The sequence below is a fragment of the Thalassophryne amazonica genome, chromosome 1 (assembly GCF_902500255.1).
Source record: "Thalassophryne amazonica chromosome 1, fThaAma1.1, whole genome shotgun sequence".
NCBI lineage: Eukaryota > Metazoa > Chordata > Actinopteri > Batrachoidiformes > Batrachoididae > Thalassophryne > Thalassophryne amazonica.
In genome coordinates this window covers 167,425,817-167,448,174 of record NC_047103.1, presented here as the reverse complement: position 1 = coordinate 167,448,174, position 22,358 = coordinate 167,425,817, and the positions used below count along the sequence as shown (strand labels likewise).

At 37.2% G+C, this 22,358-nt stretch overlaps 2 protein-coding genes across 4 annotated transcripts in view; both read right to left on the bottom strand.

Annotated features, from left to right (window-relative positions):
• The window catches only part of impg2b (interphotoreceptor matrix proteoglycan 2b), a 69,727-nt gene extending 57,181 nt beyond the window's left edge, over positions 1-12,546 (bottom strand). The window contains 2 exon segments of the mRNA XM_034180224.1: positions 7,238-7,423; positions 12,155-12,546. Coding sequence (XP_034036115.1) covers positions 7,238-7,423; positions 12,155-12,233 — 265 coding nt within the window. The 5' untranslated portion in view covers positions 12,234-12,546.
• A 1,166-nt stretch (positions 12,547-13,712) lies between these two features.
• Positions 13,713-22,358, bottom strand: part of senp7b (SUMO specific peptidase 7b) — a 29,701-nt gene continuing 21,055 nt past the window's right edge. For all 3 annotated transcript variants that reach the window (XM_034178880.1, XM_034178889.1, XM_034178896.1), the window contains exons 16-22: positions 21,982-22,074; positions 20,313-20,389; positions 18,190-18,224; positions 16,256-16,299; positions 16,108-16,176; positions 14,063-14,213; positions 13,713-13,978 (exon numbers count right to left, since the gene is read on the bottom strand). In XM_034178880.1, the coding sequence (XP_034034771.1) occupies positions 13,829-13,978; positions 14,063-14,213; positions 16,108-16,176; positions 16,256-16,299; positions 18,190-18,224; positions 20,313-20,389; positions 21,982-22,074 (619 nt within the window). In that variant the 3' untranslated portion in view covers positions 13,713-13,828. The remainder of the gene's footprint in view (positions 13,979-14,062; positions 14,214-16,107; positions 16,177-16,255; positions 16,300-18,189; positions 18,225-20,312; positions 20,390-21,981; positions 22,075-22,358) is intronic.

The window sequence follows — 22,358 nt, the reverse complement described above, 5'->3', positions numbered from 1 at the left end:
AACAACAGCCACTGGAAGGCGACCCTCTCATCTATCAGGGTGAACTCCAACGTAGCGGCGCTCAGCTGGGAACTTGTGAGTATCCCCACATTCGTCCAGGGCCTCACATCCTGGGCACTCAAGAATAAGAACCAACCCCTATCAAGGAGAGTGGTTCCAGAGCCGAGGCTGTGCGTGGCGTCCAGACCCACCAGCTCTAACTGGTTGGACAGTTAGAGAGTTTGGTCCTACTAAATAAAATAAATAAAAAATGTCAAAACAAAAACGCCCAAGTGATTGGCTGCAGGTTTGTTGAACTTTAATCACGTATTCACTCAAAAAAGTATGTCTGGAACTACCTGAAAAACACTCATTGCAGATCTCAAATGCTGCATTAATGACATTTTACACTAAATATGACACAGTACTTTACAAAGTAAAAATAAAAACAAAAACATTTACAAAATTAAAATCCAGCATTTCCTAAACAAGTAATTTATTATATTATATTTTGTAAAGGTCATGTTCATTTGTTAAAATAATTTATTTAGTAGTTTCATGATCTACAACCCCTGGCAAAAATTATGGAATCACCGGCCTCAGAGGATGTTCATTCAGTTGTTTAATTTTGTAGAAAAAAAAGCAGATCACAGACATGACACAAAACTAAAGTCATTTCAAATGGCAACTTTCTGGATGATGCATTTCTGGAAGATGCATTATTATCTTGAAAAATGATTTCATCATCCCCAAACATCCTTTCAATTGTCCAAAATATCAACATAAACTTGTGCATTTATTGATGATGTAATGACAGCCATCTCCCCAGTGCCTTTACCTGACATGCAGCCCCATATCATCAATGACTGTGGAAATTTACATGTTCTCTTCAGGCAGTCATCTTTATAAATCTCATTGGAACGGCACCAAACAAAAGTTCCAGCATCATCACCTTGCCCAATGCAGATTCGAGATTCATCACTGAATATGACTTTCATCCAGTCATCCACAGTCCACAATTGCTTTTCCTTAGCCCATTGTAACCTTGTTTTTTTCTGTTTAGGTGTTAATGATGCCTTTCGTTTAGCTTTTCTGTATGTAAATCCCATTTCCTTTAGGCGGTTTCTTACAATTCGGTCACAGACGTTGACTCCAGTTTCCTCCCATTCGTTCCTCATTTGTTTTGTTGTACATTTTTCAATTTTTGAGACATATTCCTTTAAGTTTTCTGTATTGACGCTTTGATGTCTTCCTTGGTCTACCAGTATGTTTGCCTTTAACAACCTTCCCATGTTGTTTGTATTTGGTCCAGAGTTTAGACACAGCTGACTGTGAACAACCAAACATCTTTTGCAACATTGCGTGATGATTACTCTCTTTTAAGAGTTTGATAATCCTCTCCTTTGTTTCAATTGACATCTCTCGTGTTGGAGCCATGATTCATGTCAGTCCACTTGGTGCAACAGCTCTCCAAGGTGTGTTCACTCCTTTTTAGATGCAGACTAACGAGCAGATCTGATATGATGCAGGTGTTAGTTTTGGGGATGAAAATTTACAGGGTGATTCCATAATTTTTTCATCAGAATTGAGTGATTCCATATTTTTTTCCTCTGCTTGGTCTAAAAAAGTAACCGTTACTGACTGTCACAATCTTTTTTTCTTGATTTCTTATAGTGTTCTTAAAGCCAGAAAGTTGCCATTTGAAATGACTTTAGTTTTGTGTCATGTCTGTGATCTGCTTTTTTTCTACAAAATTAAACAACTGAATGAACATCCTCCGAGGCCGGTGATTCCATAATTTTTGCCAGGGGTTGTATTTGTAAATGTGACTGAATAACAAAATAGTCTTTCACAGATTGTAAATGTAATATTTCTAATCATCATGCAGCACAAACAATTGTTTGTTTTTGAATTGTTTATATGTTTAACACAATTACGAAACATTAGAAATATAACTTATGTAAACTAATTAAATCAAATCAAATTATTTATATAGCGCCAAATCACAACAAACAGTTGTCCCAAGGCGCTTTATATTGTAAGGCAAGGCCATACAATAATTACGGAAAAACCCCAACGGTCAAAACGACCCCCTGTGAGCAAGCACTTGGCGACAGTGGGAAGGAAAAATTCCTTTTTAACAGGAAGAAACCTCCAGCAGAACCAGGCTCAGGGAGGGGCAGTGTTCTGCTGGGACTGGTTGGGGCTGAGGGAGAGAACCAGAAAAAAAGACATGCTGTGGAGAGGAGCAGAGATCAATCACTAATGATTAAATGCAGAGTGGTGCATACAGAGCAAAAAGAGAAAGAAACACTCAGTGCATCATGGGAACCCCCAGCAGTCTAAGTCTATAGCAGCATAACTAAGGGATGGTTCAGAGTCAGCCCTAACTATAAGCTTTAGCAAAAAGGAAAGTTTTAAGCCTAATCTTAAAAGTAGAGAGGGTGTCTGTCTCCCTGATCTGAATTGGGAGCTGGTTCCACAGGAGAGGAGCCTAAAAGCTGAAGGCTCTGCCTCCCATTCTACTCTTACAAACCCTAGGAACTACAAGTAAGCCTGCAGTCTGAGAGTGAAGCGCTCTATTGGGGTGATATGGTACTATGAGGTCCCTAAGATAAGATGGGACCTGATTATTCAAAACCTTATAAGTAAGAAGAAGAATTTTAAATTCTATTCTAGAATTAACAGGAAGCCAATGAAGAGAGGCCAATATGGGTGAGATATGCTCTCTCCTTCTAGTCCCCGTCAGTACTCTAGCTGCAGCATTTTGAATTAACTGAAGGCTTTTCAGGGAACTTTTAGGACAACCTGATAATAATGAATTACAATAGTCCAGCCGAGTGGAAATAAATGCATGAATTAGTTTTTCAGCATCACTCTGAGGCAAGAGCTTTCTAATTTTAGAGATATTGCGCAAATGCAAAAAAAGCAGTCCTACATATTTGTTTAATATGCGCATTGAATGACATATCCTGATCAAAAATGACTCCAAGATTCTCACAGTATTACTAGAGGTCAGGGTAATGCCATCCAGAGTAAGGATCTGGTTAGACACCATGTTTCTAAGATTTGTGGGGCCAAGTACAATAACTTCAGTTTTATCTGAGTTTAAAAGCAGGAAATTAGAGGTCATCCATGTCTTTATGTCTGTAAGACAATCCTGCAGTTTAGCTAATTGGTGTGTGTCCTCTGGCTTCATGGATAGATAAAGCTGGGTATCATCTGCGTAACAATGAAAATTTAAGCAATGCTGTCTAATAATACTGCCTAAGGGAAGCATGTATAAAGTGAATAAAATTGGTCCTAGCACAGAACCTTGTGGAACTCCATAATTAACCTTAGTCTGTGAAGACGATTATTACCTATGATGTTGCATTTTATGACAAAACTGTTTTTGCACTCATTTGTATAATAAAGTATTATTATAACTGTTTGACTTTTGTACAATAACTCAGCCACATGGGGTGTGCAGCCAGTACATTCTGAGTGCCGGTCCCAAGCCCGGATAAATGAGGAGGGTTGCGTCAGGAAGGGCATCCGGCGTAAAACAAGCCAACCCAACTATGCAGACTCAGAATCGAATTCCCGTACCGGATCGGTCACGGCCCGGGTTAACAACATCCGCCACCGGTGCTATTGCCCAACAGGGTGCCGGTAGAAAGTGGGCTACTGCTGGGCAAAGATGACAAGAAGAGGAGGAAAACGTTGCCACCAACAGCGGGAGAAGAAGAAAACTAGAAGGGTGGAAATGAGAGTGGGGACTTTGAATGTTGGTAGTATGTCTGGTAAAGGGAGAGAGCTGGCTGATATGATGGAGAGGAGAAAGGTAGACATATTGTGTGTGCAAGACACCAAGTGGAAGGGAAGTAAGAGCAGGAGCATCGGCGGTGCGTACAAGTTGTTGTACCATGGTGAGGACAGGAAGAGAAATGGTGTTGGGGTCATTTTAAAGGAAGAGTATGTTAAAAGTGTGTTGGAGGTTAAGCGAGTGTCTGACAGGATGATGAGTGTGAAGTTGGAAATTGAAGGGGTGATGATGAATATCATCAGTGCATATGCCCCACAGGTAGGTTGTGAGATGGAGAAAGAAGATTTCTGGAGTGTGTTAGATGAGGTGGTGGAGAGTGTGCCCAAGCATGAAAGAGTGGTGATAGGAGCAGACTTCAATGGGCATGTTGGTGAAGGGAACAGAGGTGATGAGGAAGTAATGGGTAGATATGGTATCAAGGATAGGAATGGGGAAGGACAGATGGTAGTTGATTTTACAAAAAGGATGGAAATGGCTGTGGTGAATACCTACTTTAAGAAAAGGGAGGAGCACAGGGTAACATATAAGGGTGGAGGAAGGTGCACACAGGTGGACTACATTCTTTATAAGAGATGCAAGCTAAAAGAAATCACAGATTGTAGGATGACTTTAGAGGTAAAGAAGAAGAAGAAAGTGAGAGCTCAACAAAGGATCAGATGGTGGAAGCTGAAGGAGGAAGACTGTTGTGTGAAATTTAGCGAGCAGGTGAGAGAAGCACTAGTTGGAGGGGAAGCAATTTTGGACAACTGGAAAAGTACTGCAGATGTGGTGAGGGAGACAGCTAGGGCAGTACTGGGTATGACATCTGGACAGTGGAAGGAAGACAAGGAGACTTGGTGGTGGAATGAAGAGGTCCAGGAAAGCATAAGGAGAAAGAGGTTGGCGAAAAAGTTTTGGGATAGTCGGAGAGATGAAGAAAGTAGACAGGAGTACAAGGAGTTGCGGTGTAAGGCGAGAAGAGAAGTGGCAAAAGCAAAGGAAAAGGCATATTGCGAGCTGTACAAGAAGTTGAATAGTAAGGAAGGAGAAAAGGACTTGTACCGATTGGCCAGACAATGGGACAGAGCTGGAAAGGATGTGCAGCAGGTTAGGGTGGTAAAAGATGCACATGGTAATGTGCTGACAAGTGAGGAGTGTGTGCTGAGAAGGTGGAGGGAATATTTTGAAGATTTGATGAATAAAGAAAATGAGCGAGAGAAAAGGCTGGATGATGTGGTGAGAGTAAATCAGGAAGTAAAAGAGATTAGCAAGGAAGAAGTGAGGGCTGCTATGAAGAGGATGAAGAGTGGAAAGGCAGTTGGTCCAGATGACATTCCAATGGAGGCATGGAAATGTGTAGGAGAGATAGCAGTAGAGTTTCTAACCAGATTGTTTAATAAAATCTTGGAAAGTGAGAGGATGCCTGAGGAGTGGAGACGAAGTGTGCTGGTTCCTATTTTCAAGAACATGTTGTGTGGGCCGCTGAAGAGGAGGTACTGCTGGCCCACCACCCCACAGGAGCAGCCTCGGTAACAGTTGTCACCCATCACCTGAGACAGCTGACGGCAGTTATCACTGGGGTATATCAGCAGGACGGCATCTCCACCTCATCGCCGAGATATCGTTTCTACCAGAGAGGTAACGTATCAAAGCTACGGAGTGTATCTTTTTGGATTTGTGCTTAGTTTGTGGATTACTGTTCCAACGAGAGGTGGAGGTAACTTCCCTGCTGTTCGGAGTCCTGGGTGCAAACGCGCCCCCATCTAACTGTCCTTTGTTCCTCGCCAGCAGTACCAGGTCCGACACGCGGAGGCAGTGGCCACCTGGGAGTTCGGGACTTGGCGGCTCCAGTATTCCCGGGGTCCTGTGCGGAGGAAGCCGTGTGGTTCCGGTCTTACCTTGGAGAGGCGTCTCCTATCTTCGAGCCTGCCCACACGACACTTTTGTGAATTGACTGTTGTCCATTGCTGTGATTGGTTGTATACGTTGTGCACATTCACAACAGTAAAGCTTGTTATTTTGACTTACTCCATTGTCCGTTCATTTGCGCCCCCTTTTGTGGGTCCGTGTTCCTACACTTTCCCAACAGAACAAGGGTGATGTGCAGAGCTGCAGTAACTACAGAGGCATAAAGCTGATCAGCCACAGCATGAAGTTATGGGAAAGAGTAGTAGAAGCTAGGCTTAGAAAACAGGTGAAGATCTGTGAGCAGCAATATGGTTTCATGCCGAGAAAGAGCACTACAGATGCAATGTTTGCTCTGAGAATACTGTTGGAAAAGTACAGAGAAGGACAGAAAGAGTTACATTGTGTGTTTGTGGACTTAGAAAAAGCTTATGATAGGGTGCCAAGAGAAGAGTTGTGGCATTGTATGAGGAAGTCTGGAGTGGCAGAGAAGTATGTTAGGGTAGTGCAGGACATGTACAAGAATAGTGTGACAGCAGTGAGATGCGCAGTCGGAATGACAGACTCATTCAAGGTGGAGGTGGGATTACACCAAGGATCAGCTCTGAGTCCTTTCTTGTTTGCAGTGGTGATGGACAGGTTGACAGATGAGATCAGACAGGAGTCCCCATGGACTATGATGTTTGCAGATGACATTGTGATCTGTAGTGAGAGTAGAGAGCAAGTTGAGTCTAGTCTGGAGAAGTGGAGATATGCTTTGGAGAGAAGGGGAATGAATGTCAGTAGAAGAAAGACTGAGTACATGTGTGAATGAGAGGGAGCCCAGTGGAATAGTGCAGTTACAAGGAGTAGAAGTGGTGAAAGTAGATGAGTGTAAATATTTGGGGTCAACTGTTCAAAGTAATGGAGAGTGTGGTAGAGAGGTGAAGAAGAGAGTGCAGGCAGGGTGGAGTGGGTGGAGAAAGGTGGCAGGAGTGATTTGTGACCGAAGAACATCAGCAAGAGTGAAGGGGAAAGTTTACAAAACAGTAGTGAGACCAGCTATGTTGTATGGTTTAGAGACAGTGGCACTAACAAAAAGACAGGAGGCAGAGCTGGAGGTGGCAGAGCTGAAGATGTTGAGATTCTCTTTGGGAGTGACAAGAATGGACAAGATTAGGAATGAACATATCAGAGGGACAGCTCAGGTGGGACGGTTTGGAGACAAATTCAGAGAGGTGAGATTGAGATGGTTTGGACATGTGCAGAGGAGGGACCCAGGGTATATAGGGAGAAGGATGCTGAGGATGGAGCCACCAGGCAGGAGGAGAAGAGGGAGACCAAAGAGGAGGTTCATGGATGTGCTGAGAGAGGACATGCAGGTGGTTGGTGTGACAGAGGAAGATACAGAGGACAGGGTGAGATGGAAACGATTGATCTGCTGTGGCGACCCCTAACGGGAACAGCCAAAAGACAAAGAAGAAGAAGTTTGACTTTTGTACAATGTTATGTTGTGTTTTTGTTTTTTCTTCATTTAAAAGACTCAAAACACCGAAACCCAACTGTCCTGACAGGACGTTACCATACCTCTCAGGTGGAAGTAGGTGCGGTGGTTGGCAATGGCTTGCTCTAAGGTCTCTTGGCTGCAAACTTTGACTCCATTAGGAAACAAAATATTCCTTTTCCTTCGAGTCAGAGCGGTGTGCTCTCTGTACAACAGCCGATCCGAGTCCATGACCTCGTCCGATTTCAACAACCAGTCAACGATGGTGTCTGTAATCATAAACATTAGCTGGAATAAACTATTATCGGTACTTCCATTTTCAGAGAACTTGACAATTTTATATTTGGTCTATAAATTTACACAAAAAGAAAACGAAAGATAAACATTTCACTTTCCCGTCCCACCAATTCAAAATGTCAAAACACTAAAATGGAGCAAATCTGCAAATTCCAAGTCAATATTTAGCATCTCTACAAGATAAACGATTTACAAAATTAATCCTCAACATAAGAATCATAAAATTCTATAAATTATCACTAGTATACCTGCATTGTAACAAATCAAGTTTATCAGAATATCATGATACAGTGCATTTAGTAGTTTTCTTGAGTGAGTTACTATGAAATTACAATGTTATATCAATAACAGCATCAATTTATGCTATATCATTACAATGTTATTAAGCTTAATAACCCATGTTTACCATCTTAACATGACTGACTAATCTTAACTTTGTAATGTGGTGTTATATTGTCGTAAATCAAGTTTATATGCATAACGTAATAATATAGCATAACATTCACTCAAGAAAACTAATACATTGTAATAAATAATGTTTATATGCACAACACTAATAACAGTGTACAGTCAAGAAAAATGACAAATTGTAGTAATATAGTGTAATAACAGTCACTCAAGAAAACTAACAAATTGTAGTAAATCATGTCTATATGCATAATGCTAGAATAATATAGCGTAATAACAGTCACTCAAGAAAACTAATAAATTGTAGTAAATCATGTCAATATGCATAACGCTACAGTAATATAGTGTAATAGCAGTCACTCAGGAAAACTAATAAATTGTAGTAAATCATGTTTCTATGCATAATACTAGAATGATATAGCGTAATAACAGTCACTCAAGAAAACTAATACATTGTAGTAAATCATGTTTATATGCATAACTCTAGAATAATACAGCGTAATAACAGTCACTCGAGAAAACTAATACATTGTAGTAAATCATGTTTATATGCATAACTCTAGAATAATACAGTGTAATAACAGTCACTTAAGAAAACTATTAAACTGCAGTAAATCATGTTTATATGCATAACGCTAGAATAATATAGCATAATAACAGTCACTCAAGAAAACATACATTGTAGTAAATCATGTTTATATGCATAACTCTAGAATAATACAGCGTAATAACAGTCACTTAAGAAAACTATTAAACTGGAGTAAATCATGTTTATATGCATAACTCTAGAATAATATAGCGTAATAACAGTCACTCAAGAAAACTAATAAATTGTAGTAAATCATGTCAATATGCATAACGCTACAGTAATATAGTGTAATAGCAGTCACTCAGGAAAACTAATAAATTGTAGTAAATCATGTTTCTATGCATAACACTAGAATGATATAGCGTAATAACAGTCACTCAAGAAAACTAATACATTGTAGTAAATCATGTTTATATGCATAACTCTAGAATAATACAGCGTAATAACAGTCACTTAAGAAAACTATTAAACTGCAGTAAATCATGTTTATATGCATAACACTAGAATAATATAGCATAATAACAGTCACTCAAGAAAACTAATACATTGTAGTAAATCATGTTTATATGCATAACTCTAGAATAATACAGCGTAATAACAGTCACTTAAGAAAACTATTAATCTGTAGTAAATCATGTTTATATGCATAAAGCTAGAATAATATAGCGTAATAACAGTCACTCAAGAAAACTAATACACTGTAGTAAATCATGTTTATATGCATAACTCTAGAATAATATAGCATAATAACAGTCACTCAAGAAAACTAATACATTGTAGTAAATCATGTTTATATGCATAACTCTAGAATAATATAGCATAATAACAGTCACTCAAGAAAACTAATACATTGTAGTAAATCATGTTTATATGCATAACTCTAGAATAATACAGCGTAATAACAGTCACTTAAGAAAACTATTAAACTGTAGTAAATCATGTTTATATGCATAAAGCTAGAATAATATAGCATAATAACAGTCACTCAAGAAAACTAATACATTGTAGTAAATCATGTTTATATGAATAACTCTAGAATAATACAGCATAATAACAGTCACTCAAGAAAACTATTAAACTGCAGTAAATCATGTTTATATGCATAACTCTAGAATAATACAGCGTAATAACAGTCACTTAAGAAAACTATTAAACTGCAGTAAATCATGTTTATATGCATAACACTAGAATAATATAGCATAATAACAGTCACTCAAGAAAACTAATACATTGTAGTAAATCATGTTTATATGCATAACTCTAGAATACAGCGTAATAACAGTCACTTAAGAAAACTATTAATCTGTAGTAAATCATGTTTATATGCATAAAGCTAGAATAATATAGCGTAATAACAGTCACTCAAGAAAACTAATACACTGTAGTAAATCATGTTTATATGCATAACTCTAGAATAATATAGCATAATAACAGTCACTCAAGAAAACTAATACATTGTAGTAAATCATGTTTATATGCATAACTCTAGAATAATATAGCATAATAACAGTCACTCAAGAAAACTAATACATTGTAGTAAATCATGTTTATATGCATAAAGCTAGAATAATATAGCGTAATAAGTCACTCAAGAAAACTAATACATTGTAGTAAATCATGTTTATATGCATAACTCTAGAATAATACAGCATAATAACAGTCACTTAAGAAAACTATTAAACTGTAGTAAATCATGTTTATATGCATAAAGCTAGAATAATATAGCGTAATAACAGTCACTCAAGAAAACTAATACATTGTAGTAAATCATGTTTATATGCATAACTCTAGAATAATACAGCATAATAAGTCACTCAAGAAAACTAATACATTGTAGTAAATGAATGTTTATATGCATAACTAGAATAATACAGCGTAATAACAGTCACTTAAGAAAACTATTAAACTGTAGTAAATCATGTTTATATGCATAAAGCTAGAATAATATAGCATAATAACAGTCACTCAAGAAAACTAATACATTGTAGTAAATCATGTTTATATGAATAACTCTAGAATAATACAGCATAATAACAGTCACTCAAGAAAACTATTAAACTGCAGTAAATCATGTTTATATGCATAACTCTAGAATAATATAGCGTAATAACAGTCACTTAAGAAAACTATTAAACTGCAGTAAATCATGTTTATATGCATAACACTAGAATAATATAGCATAATAACAGTCACTCAAGAAAACTAATACATTGTAGTAAATCATGTTTATATGCATAACTCTAGAATAATACAGCGTAATAACAGTCACTTAAGAAAACTATTAATCTGTAGTAAATCATGTTCATATGCATAAAGCTAGAGTAATATAGCGTAATAACAGTCACTCAAGAAAACTAATACACTGTAGTAAATCATGTTTATATGCATAACTCTAGAATAATATAGCATAATAACAGTCACTCAAGAAAACTAATACATTGTAGTAAATCATGTTTATATGCATAACTCTAGAATAATATAGCATAATAACAGTCACTCAAGAAAACTAATACATTGTAGTAAATCATGTTTATATGCATAACTCTAGAATAATACAGCGTAATAACAGTCACTTAAGAAAACTATTAAACTGTAGTAAATCATGTTTATATGCATAAAGCTAGAATAATATAGCGTAATAACAGTCACTCAAGAAAACTAATACATTGTAGTATATCATGTTTATATGCATAACTCTAGAATAATACAGCATAATAACAGTCACTTAAGAAAACTATTAAACTGTAGTAAATCATGTTTATATGCATAAAGCTAGAATAATATAGCATAATAACAGTCACTCAAGAAAACTATTAAACTGTAGTAAATCATGTTTATATGCATAAAGCTAGAATAATATAGCATAATAACAGTCACTCAAGAAAACTAATACATTGTAGTAAATCATGTTTATATGAATAACTAGAATAATACAGCATAATAACAGTCACTCAAGAAAACTATTAAACTGCAGTAAATCATGTTTATATGCATAAAGCTAGAATAATATAGCGTAATAACAGTCACTCAAGAAAACTAATACATTGTAGTAAATCATGTTTATATGCATAAAGCTAGAATAATATAGCATAATAACAGTCACTTAAGAAAACTATTAAACTGTAGTAAATCATGTTTATATGCATAAAGCTAGAATAATATAGCATAATAACAGTCACTCAAGAAAACTAATACATTGTAGTAAATCATGTTTATATGAATAACTAGAATAATACAGCATAATAACAGTCACTCAAGAAAACTATTAAACTGCAGTAAATCATGTTTATATGCATAAAGCTAGAATAATATAGCGTAATAACAGTCACTCAAGAAAACTAATACATTGTAGTAAATCATGTTTATATGCATAACTCTAGAATAATATAGCATAATAACAGTCACTTAAGAAAACTATTAAACTGCAGTAAATCATGTTTATATGCATAACGCTAGAATAATATAGCATAACAGTCACTCAAGAAAACTAAAACTGTAGTCAATCACACTATGCATAATGCTCGAATAATATACGTAGTGTAATAAGTCACCCAAGACAACTAATAAGTACATTGTAGTAAGACATGTTTATGTGCATAAAGTTGCAATAATACAGTGTAATAACAGTCATTCAAGAAAACTAAAACGATATTGCAGTAAATCACGTTTATCTGCTTAATAACATTGTAAAAACAGTAATACACACCTGTCTCTGTGAAAATGAATCCTGAGAAAAGCACAACTCCGAGCACCCATAGCGCCAACAGCCAGCAGTTTCGGGACATTTCTTGAAAACCTCTAACTCCCCAAATTTGCTTATTTATGCCTTGTCAAGTCATCAGGGACTTCTTTTTCTAGCTCGTCCATCCACGAGATTGTCTATCAAAACAGTGAGAGACTTCCAGCTCCGGGTCCTTCCTGTCAGGTGAGCAGATGGGACTTTACTGGGGAGATTTTTCTTTCTCTTCGCTATAATCCTATTTGTTAAGCTGGACTGGACGAACGTCAAAGCCGCAGTCAGCAGTGCACCAGGTCAATGTCTCTGTAAAAAACAAAAACTTATTGGCTCAATAGCAGAGCTGCAGCATTCTGTCAATTATATACCGGTAATTTATTTATTTTTTTTTTTTTTTAAATGGCACATGAAACTAGCCAAAGATGCTAAAATATGAGAAATTTTGCAAAGTGCAATGTCTCATGAATAGCTCTGGGATAACCTCTATCCCAAACCCTGTGGAATAATTCACACTGCTTTTGTCATGGTTATGCTCTTTGGAGTGGAAATACGCTAGTGATGCTACTACATGTAGCTCTTAAAAGTGCAGTTTTCAGTTTTTGCTCTGTGGCAAGATGCATTATCATCTTGAAAATGTTTTCATCATCCCCAAACATCCTTTCAATTGATGGGTTAAGAAAAGTGTCCAAAATATCGACATAAACTTGTGCATTTATTGATGATGTAATGACAGCCATCTCCCCAGTGCCTTTACCTGACATGCAGCCCCATATCATCAATGACTGTGGAAATTTACATGTTCTCTTCAGGCAGTCATCTTTATAAATCTCACTGGAACGGCACCAAACAAAAGTTCCAGCATCATCACCTTGCCCAATGCAGATTCGAGATTCATCACTGAATATGACTTTCATCCAGTCATCCACAGTCCATGATTGCTTTTCCTTAGCCCATTGTAAGCTTGTTTTTTTTTCTGTTTAGGTGTTAATGATGGCTTTCGTTTAGCTTTTCTGTATGTAAATCCCATTTCCTTTAGGCGGTTTCTTACAGTTCGGTCACAGACGTTGACTCGTTTCCTCCCATTCATTCGTTTTGTTGTGCATTTTCGTGTTGGAGCCATGATTCATGTCAGTCCACTTGGTGCAACAGCTCTCCAAGGTGTGATCACTCCTTTTTAGATGCAGACTAACGAGCAGATCTGATAATGATGCAGGTGTTAGTTTTGGGGATGAAAATTTACAGGGTGATTCCATAATTTATTCCTCAGAATTGAGTGATTCCATATTTTTTTCCCTCTGCTTGGTCTAAAAAAGTAACCGTTACTGACTGCCACAATTTTTTTCCCTGATTTCTTATAGTGTTTCTTAAAGCCAGAAAGTTGCCATTTGAAATGACTTTAGTTTTGTGTCATGTCTGTGATCTGCTTTTTTCCTACAAAATTAAACAACTGAATGAACATCCTCTGAGGCCGGTGATTCCATAATTTTTGCCAGGGGTTGTAAAAGGACAAAATGACAAAGCACAAATATTTTTAAGAAAGAATGTTTTATTTTGCTAATTCTATGTTATGATCATGTCGTAGAAAAATAGAATAAATAAACTATTGCACAGATATTTTCATGTTGTGATGGTTTTGCTCGTGGGTCAAGGTGGCCGCATGTCGTCGTCGTCTTTATGCTGATCGTGATGCATTTTTAAAATCAGGCTCCTGATCGCCTCCCTCTTCTTTCGCACCTGTTGCTGTGGAAACCAGCTCTCCAAGCGCACTGGGAACCCAAAGTGCACCACAGGGTTCTAGGGAGCCAATCAGAAAGCATTGTTTAAGTGCAAAGTTTAACCGTAATGTTAGCTAGTTTGTTTGAAATACAAAGGTGCCACCTGCAGGAAGCTCTCCACGTACTGCAGCAGGTACAGGCCGCAGTCGCTGCTGTTGTCCTGCAGGGGGACTCTGCAGTTCATGTTCTCCATGGTGGAGTGTGTGAAGAGGCGGGGCGTGCCCCTACGGACCTCCCACTCCACCTGCAGGTAGCTAAGAAATAGAATGAAGAAGCACACAAATGCTTTAAAAACAAAACTACTTTTTGCAGGAAAACCCCAAACAACACTTTCAAATGAATAAATATAGAAAAAAAAATTTCATACGAGTCAAGCGCTGTGCAGTGGCGCAAAGCTCGCACTATGGTAGATGACTGGCACAAAATTCAGCCCAGTGGACAAAAAGCCACAAACTGGACAACACTGTCGTAAAAAGTCATTAAAAAAAACAAAAAACTGATGGTAGATGAAGCTGTAAAGTGCAAACCGGACAACATTGTTGTTAAAAACTTCACTTGTTCATGTCCGCGACATATACATACTATTAAAAAATATATCACCTGAGGCAGACCCTGTGAGACTCACCTGTTGAATGTAAGCAGTACTAATATGTAGTTAGCATGTTATCATACATGCAACAATTGAATGTTAATAATTAGCACATTACTACTCTTATTTCAAAACATTCAGGAACAACAATTATACAAAGAATTTGTTTTTACCTCCTATTTAGCATAGTAAAGTAAGTCCCTTCTGCTGCTCCCTTGTTTTTATCACTCAGGGTCGCCAGAGCAGATCCGAGGTGGAGCTGGATGCTGATTTGGCACAAATTTTACACTGGATGCCCTTCCTGACACAACTCCACATTACATGGAGAAATGTGGCAAGGGTGAGATTTGAACCTGGAACCTTCTGCACTGAAACCACGCAAACTAACCACTTGGCTACTACCCTTGCACCTCATATTTAGCAGACTGATAGGTGCTACTCACTAACACGCTACAATGCTAATGTTTAGCATGTTTGTGTAATGCAGATATGTGGCAATACTAATGTCATCATTTTCTGAATATTATGACAATGTTGTACTAATGCTTACATAATTTGATTTAAATACACACTGACGTTAAAGCTTGTCAGGGAAGCTTTTTTTTCAGTTTAGCATATAAAGAACATGTTAGCATGTTTCTATGTCAATATCCAGCATTTAATATTTTATAACATGCCCACAGTTCACAATGTTAAATACTTTAACAACTACAGATGTTAAACTTGTGTTTCCCTACATCTGAAAATGTCCATGTTTAGCTCGCTGCTGTTTTGAATTTCTATAGACCTTTTTGGGAAAATTATACACAGAACTTTATGTATTTCAGAGCAGATAACCATGGCTATATTCCAGACCGAGGACCCTGCTTGGCCACTTTAAAAATCTCAATGTTGCACATCATTTATTTTTAAACTCAGGGAAATTTTTTTTTTAACTGCCAGTAGGCAGCTCTGCCAGACACATACATGAAAACATGATGTTCCATATTATTCGTAACAGTACTGGTTAGTATTGCCTTTTTCACTTTTTAATTTTGCTTGTTAATTTGTTAGTTTAATTTATTTTAATTATGTCTGATTAATTAGTTGTTCCAGTATCATAACCAACAAATGTGCAGATGCACTCAAAGATATAACGCACAAACCATAATGAAATTCAGCAACTATTTCAAAACGTGAGGCTACAAGCAGCAACAGCGCCATCTATAGGTACAGTCCTGTAATATTTCCACTCACACATTTAGATGGATCCATCATGTCCCCAGAACAACAAAACTGTTAGGTTAGCAACATGATTATTACCTAGGTGTTCTCAAAGCAATTTCGCTTGATTTTGAACAAATTAGTTTCTAACTTGTACAATTTGCCATCAGCACTTAAAATTTACTTTTGCTTTTTACATTATTATACACTCATCTGCCCCTTCACTCTCTGACGTTATTCATGTTTTGTCGTAACCCGTCGTGGAATACGTAAACAGCTCATCATTAGCATCGAGCTAACTGATGCTAACTGATGGCAAAGTTCATTTGTTCTGATAAACGGGTAAAGACACTCACTCTCGTAGCAGTTTACAGACATTCTCATGGCTCGACAGCTTTAGCGAATCCATGACGAGGATGCATGGCCTGCAGGGGGCGACAACACACGTCAGTTCACAGACTGATGAGAATGAGCTCACATACGTCGGTGTATGTAAAATCTCACCTCTTCATCACAGAATCCCGCTGACAGCCCTGGTCAGTGCACTCCTTTGAAAGAAACACAAATCACTCAACGTCAACAGCATGACAACAGATTCCTGAGTAAAATTAGATTTCAGTAGGATAAAAACTGATTTAATTTGACAGCAGGTGTGACATAGGTGGCTGTGAGGACCAATGAACCTCAAACTTTGGGTCATGTTGGCATCTGGAAAAAATTGCAATTGTTGAATACATTAGTTTAAACAAGAATGGTGGCACAGCGGGACGTCTGGGCTGTTTTTTTTTTTTCTTGCATGTGATATATATGCAGTATTACTAACTGGACACTAGAGGCCACCACTGCTTGCTGGGTTACCAGCCGATAAGCCGCTTACCCTATGTCGTGGTGCGGCATCCATCATAGGCGTTGGCATCATCCGTTTATTGCGATATTTCAAAAACTGTCTGATAACTTTGTTCCAAATTTGGCAAGAGCGTAATATGGGTCATTGACATTGTTCCAGTCTAAAAATCATATTCATAGATTTGTTCGTTTGGAAATGGCGGCCAATTTTAAGTTGAAAATAGTCATTTTGAGCACTTAACGGCAATTTTCTCAAACTGTATAACTTTTTTTTTAATTTGTCAAGGGCGTCATATGCAAAGAATTATAATCAGATTTGTTCATTTGGAAATGGCGGCCATTTTTATGCTGAAAACAGCCAATTTGGGTATTTAGATCCAATTTTTTCAAAAACTTTCTGATAACCTTTTTTTTTTAATTTATTTAACAAGGACATAATATTGGTCATTGACATTGTTTCTGTCCCAAAATTACTTGCGTAGATTCGCTCATTTGTAAATGGTGGCCATTGTTTATGCCGAAAATGGCCATTTTGCCTTGCACTTTAATTGAGGCGGTAACCCACAGGGCCCTTGGCACTCGAGCTTTTAATTATACAAATAATGAATGTTTGCAGGTGCAATGGTAAGAATATTTTCATGCGTCAAAAGACTCTTTCAACGCATGAAAATATTCTTACCATTGCACAAGGCATTTATTTTCTATGACACCCTAAGAATGAAAAAAATGAAAAAGTTTTTACATTTCTTCTACATGATTCCTCATATAATGGATGGATTTTTAAGAAGTTCCTTTTTGTTTAAGTAGTGGAGTTGTGCAACGGAGTATGGAACTAAAATGAACTGTTAATGGAACCAAACTGCATGAAAAATCACGGAAATCATACAATGGAGCATTTTTCTAGAAAATGTAAGACAATTAATTGTACATGACATAAAATCCACCAACCAAATGACAAGTATCTGTTTAGGTGTAATACAAATAAACTGAGTAGGGCACTTGAGTCTCTTTTGCACCTTCGACTGAGCAAAGACCGCATCTTTCTAAAAAGAAAAAAGTGGAAAAATATAATCCAACATAAAATGACACAGGAATAAGACAAAATAAAGTTGCAGTCTGTAAAGTTACTTTGTTATGAGTTTTTTTTTTGTTTGTTTTTGTTGTTGAATTGTGTGCCGAATAAACTCATTCATTCATTTATTCAAAATCAAAGACTGATTGGACTGAGCTACAGTATCACTTACATTTAACTTGAAAGCACAGATCTGAACAAAATAATTCATTTTAGAGCCTGTTTGTTTGGGAAAACTTGGAATCAGCAGGTTTTCAGTGCTGGAATATGAAGAGTTCAGATGAAAATGTTTTACGTCATTTCCCGTTTTAGGGTTTGATTTATTCAGCTTCCACACGAGTGCAGCTCGAATAAAACTATTTTACCAGAAGTGACATTTGACATTTAAGCTGCAACAACCTTTTTATGCAACGTCCACAGACAGACGGATTTAGCTTTTTAAGATAACGTGAGTTGATGTAATATCCAGAGTTTGAAGAGGGTTGTGGCACTGTGGCGGTGTTTTGTGATGTGTGTTTACCGGTGGCTGCTGGGATCTGTGATCTGCTCCTACGCCTGCAAGTCAAACACAACAGCAGGGTCAGCATCACGAAATTTACTGTCACTGTAACATTTGCGACCAATGAAAACACTCGTAAATGCATCGCCGTGAGGTAACGAACAAGCAGAGTATAAGAAATATACTCTTATTGTTCAACAGTTCTTATCAAACCAAAGCTTCATGGAGCTGCTACACAATAAAAGCCTTTCATTAAAAGTGCAGTTTTATTTTTAGCTGCTGTTTTACACACTACGTTTACGCCAAACACAGAAACATTTGTTGTCAGGACGAAGCCGTTTCTGATGGATCATGCAATTGTCATTTAAATGTTCCTTTGAGTTCTACAATGATAAAAGTGTGGGAAGAAAATAAATAAATAAAACTATTTTAGGCTGTGAAGCCATCAAAGTGGGGGTTTGGGGAACCGCCAGAAGAATTTTAAATTCTTCGTGCTCTGAGGTGTGTTCTGGTGCACATTCACTGTCGAGAGGAAGTTAGAAATTATACCAAACGTGATAACTATGAAACATTACTTTGCCTTCTTTGCCTGCCACCATGTTCGATGCCATCAAAAGCTGTTAAAACGCTCTGCAGTGCCATCTAGTGGATGTTTTTCTTTCCAGCTGCACCAGCATTAAGGACTCGTGGAAGTATGCAGACAGTGACAGTTACTTTGTTTGAAAAAGAGAGATTTACAGACAGAAAGAAACCACAAACTGCTGTAATAACAAAATACACCAACAGTAATCCTGCATCATCTACATGTCTACTTATAGGACAACTTAAACTATGGTTTATATATAAAATGACAAAAAAAAAAGGTCTGTTTCCACCTTTTCCTCCAACCACACCCACTCAAATTTGTTCTTTGCATCTTTATCATAAATCTCAATTCAGTTTCTTCACAATGGATCGTTTAAGTGTCATCTGCCATTCTGTCTCCAGGAAATGACCATGTGATACAAATGAACCAGTCAGAATCAAACTATGTGCAAAGCATGCAAAGTTCTTCAGACTGGGCAAACAAGAAAAAAATGAAAACTACCATATTTTCCAGAATATAAGTTACATCTGGTAAAAAAAAAAAAAAAAAAAAAAAAAAAAAGGCCTCTTGGGGAGGAAAAGCCCATATATAAGTCGCACTGGAGTACAAGTCGCACCTTTTTTCTGTATTATTAGCTCATTAATTTGGGATTTTTGTGTACTGCTGTAGTGTACTTATTATTGACCTTTATTCTTTTAATATTTGAGTGTATTTTGTTTCATGCTTTCATTCCTGTGAAAGACGATTTTCAATCTATTTTAATTTATATAGCTCCAAATCACAACAGAGTTGCCTCAAGGCGCTTCACACAAATCCTATATAAAGGTTACTATAATTATTATTATTATGAATAACAAATGCATGATATTTCTATACACAAGTCACACCTGAGTATAAGTTCAGGGGTCACCTGACTTGCACTCTGGAAAATACGGAATAAACACGGCCATAACCAAAGCAAAAAGAAAGAATTCAGTGCAAATAGTCTGAAATGTTGATTTTTTTTTCGGCAAAAAACAATTAATAAACACAGGATTCAGGTTTTGTTTTCCAGAAAATTATCTTTGTTCAGCTGAAAAACCTTCATCACTGCATACAAATAACTAGAAAGCAGCAGCTCCTACAGAACCAGAAAGAGACAGATTTTGGAATCGTAGTGAAAATAACAACAGGAATTCTGCCAAACTCCAAAAGTTAAATCATTATTTTTAAAATAGAATTCCAAATACTTATTTTCTCTCATGTTAAAGTGCAGGTAAATAAAGGCTAAAAATAAAATCAGCCTCAAGGAGGCCGTAATTTACATTTGGAATGTTTAAACCTTTCTTTTTTTTTCTTTTTTTTTGTGAGAATTCCCACAACTCTGACATGGAGTTTTAATCAGATCTTCCCCCAAATATCCAGAACATCCAAACAACCTCAGTGAGAGAAAAACAGCAACATGTGTGGTGACGGTTACACACGCTCTGTTAAACATCACACAGGCTGAGAGGAACAACACTGGTCTAAATTGGAAAAAAAAAAAAAAAAAGACAAAAAGAAGGAAGAGCTGTCTCACCTGTCCGTCTGCGCCGGGCCTCGTGCTGAACCTCCTCCAGTCCCGGGAAGCAGATCACAACCAGGTACCAGTGAGAACTGCACAGACAACACAACTGTGTTAAACTGCAGGATTACACACACGTTGTGAAGTTTCCTGTATCGCCGCAGGAAACTTTTGTGATTATTCTTTAGTGCGTCACAGATGTTGAACCTTTAACGCACATGTGGTCCACAATATCTCAGTTTTGGCCAAACATAGTAACTGACGAGCTCTTTGCAAATTAATAAATATCTGTATGCGTAAACAGTAGTGTTTTTCTGCTTCTTTTTTTAATCATTAAAATGTTAATTTTCTAATAATTATAACAAATTTAATTGCGTGTAATTCACAGCTGTGGTTCTGGTATGAATCCAAAGGTTCATTTGACAAGATTTATGCCAGATGCACTTCCTGATGTCCAAGGATGATGAACCTTCCTGCTCTGACACCACCACACTACGTAATGCACAGAACTTTAATTTTCAGTCTGTCGACCTGAATACAGATCAGTTTGTGGCCCTTCAAAGGAAAGGATCTGGGCATTGAACCGTGGCCCACATGCTGCCAACAACTTCTCTAAAACTGATCTTCCCAACACCCTCATCAAGATACTGTGATTTAAAAAAAAAAAAATCAAGACAGTGATTTAAAAAAACTCAACAGCAGCTCTTTGTAACACATGGCTATAGCTGACATAGCGCTGAACTTTGACCTACATTAGGACTGTTAAAAAGTGTCATTCCACTTGAATTCCGGCACCTCATCCCGCCCTCGACATTCCAAGTAGCCAAGAGGTGGACTGAAGTCTCTACTTTCTAATTCTTCTGAATTACTTTTTCCAGACGTTTCTACTGAACAACTAGCAGCACAGAGCGCGATAACGCCAGCACCCACGTACTTTTTCCAGACGTTTCTACTGAACTAGCAGCACAGAGCGCGATAATGCCAGCACCCACGTCACACCAAGTCAGTGTCTGATTGTGTGTTGAGCTGCAGCACTTTTTCAAAAAAATTTAAAGCCACCATCCCTTTTGATTTATTTATTTATTTATTACATTTAAAGTCATAAAAATTATTTTCTTTTGCACCACTAATTTTATTCCTTAGCATTTAAATAAAGGATTCACCATGTTATGTCCCAATACACTCAAAATTACTTTTTTGGAAACAGCATAGAATTTTGACTCATGTGGGTTAAAATGCTGTGACAAGCTGCTATGACACACAGTTCACCGCTGCACTACATATGCTAATATTAGCATTAGCATCACAGAGCCAAAGGAACACAATAAACATTCAACTGTTGCTGAAAGTACCACAGAATGGAAACCGAACGACAGTGACAGCCATGGATTACAAACACAGGTCACCAGAACCCTGGACACAAAGGTTTTGCTGGAAACCTGCTGGACGGGTAAGACGACACTCACACAGGTCTGCTGTGTCGCTGTCAATACTAATGACAGATACTTTTTTTTTACAACATCATTTCATTAACAATACGTATGTTTCTTACTTATCTTCTAAGGCTGATTTATACCTTCGTGACAGAATTCTTAAAATAAATCAATCGCAGGTCTGGAAACATAAACAACCAAACATGAAGTGACTAAGTGGTGAACACAATCATCACACTGAATCGCCTTACGCTTGATTCACAGGCACAAACAGGAAGTCTTTGGTGAAAATGTCGATGTGACGGGTCCAGGTCTTCACTCGCTGATGCCTTATGTGGCAATCACTGCAAACAAACAAACAAGAAAACCAAATAAAGGCAGTGAGATGGAGTTATAACTTAAGAAATAAAACCTCATTCATGAAAATGTCAGTTTAAGTCCTGAAATGATAAGTTAGTCTAGTTAAGGTTGGTGCTTTAAATAAACAAATGCACCTTATTTTTTTTAACCAAACTGTAGAAATCATGCCAACAAATTTTTAAAGAAAAACGTATACCATATTTTCTTCATATTTTTTTTTTTATTAGTTTGGATGGTCCCTTACACTCAACTGTGACTTACATACTGA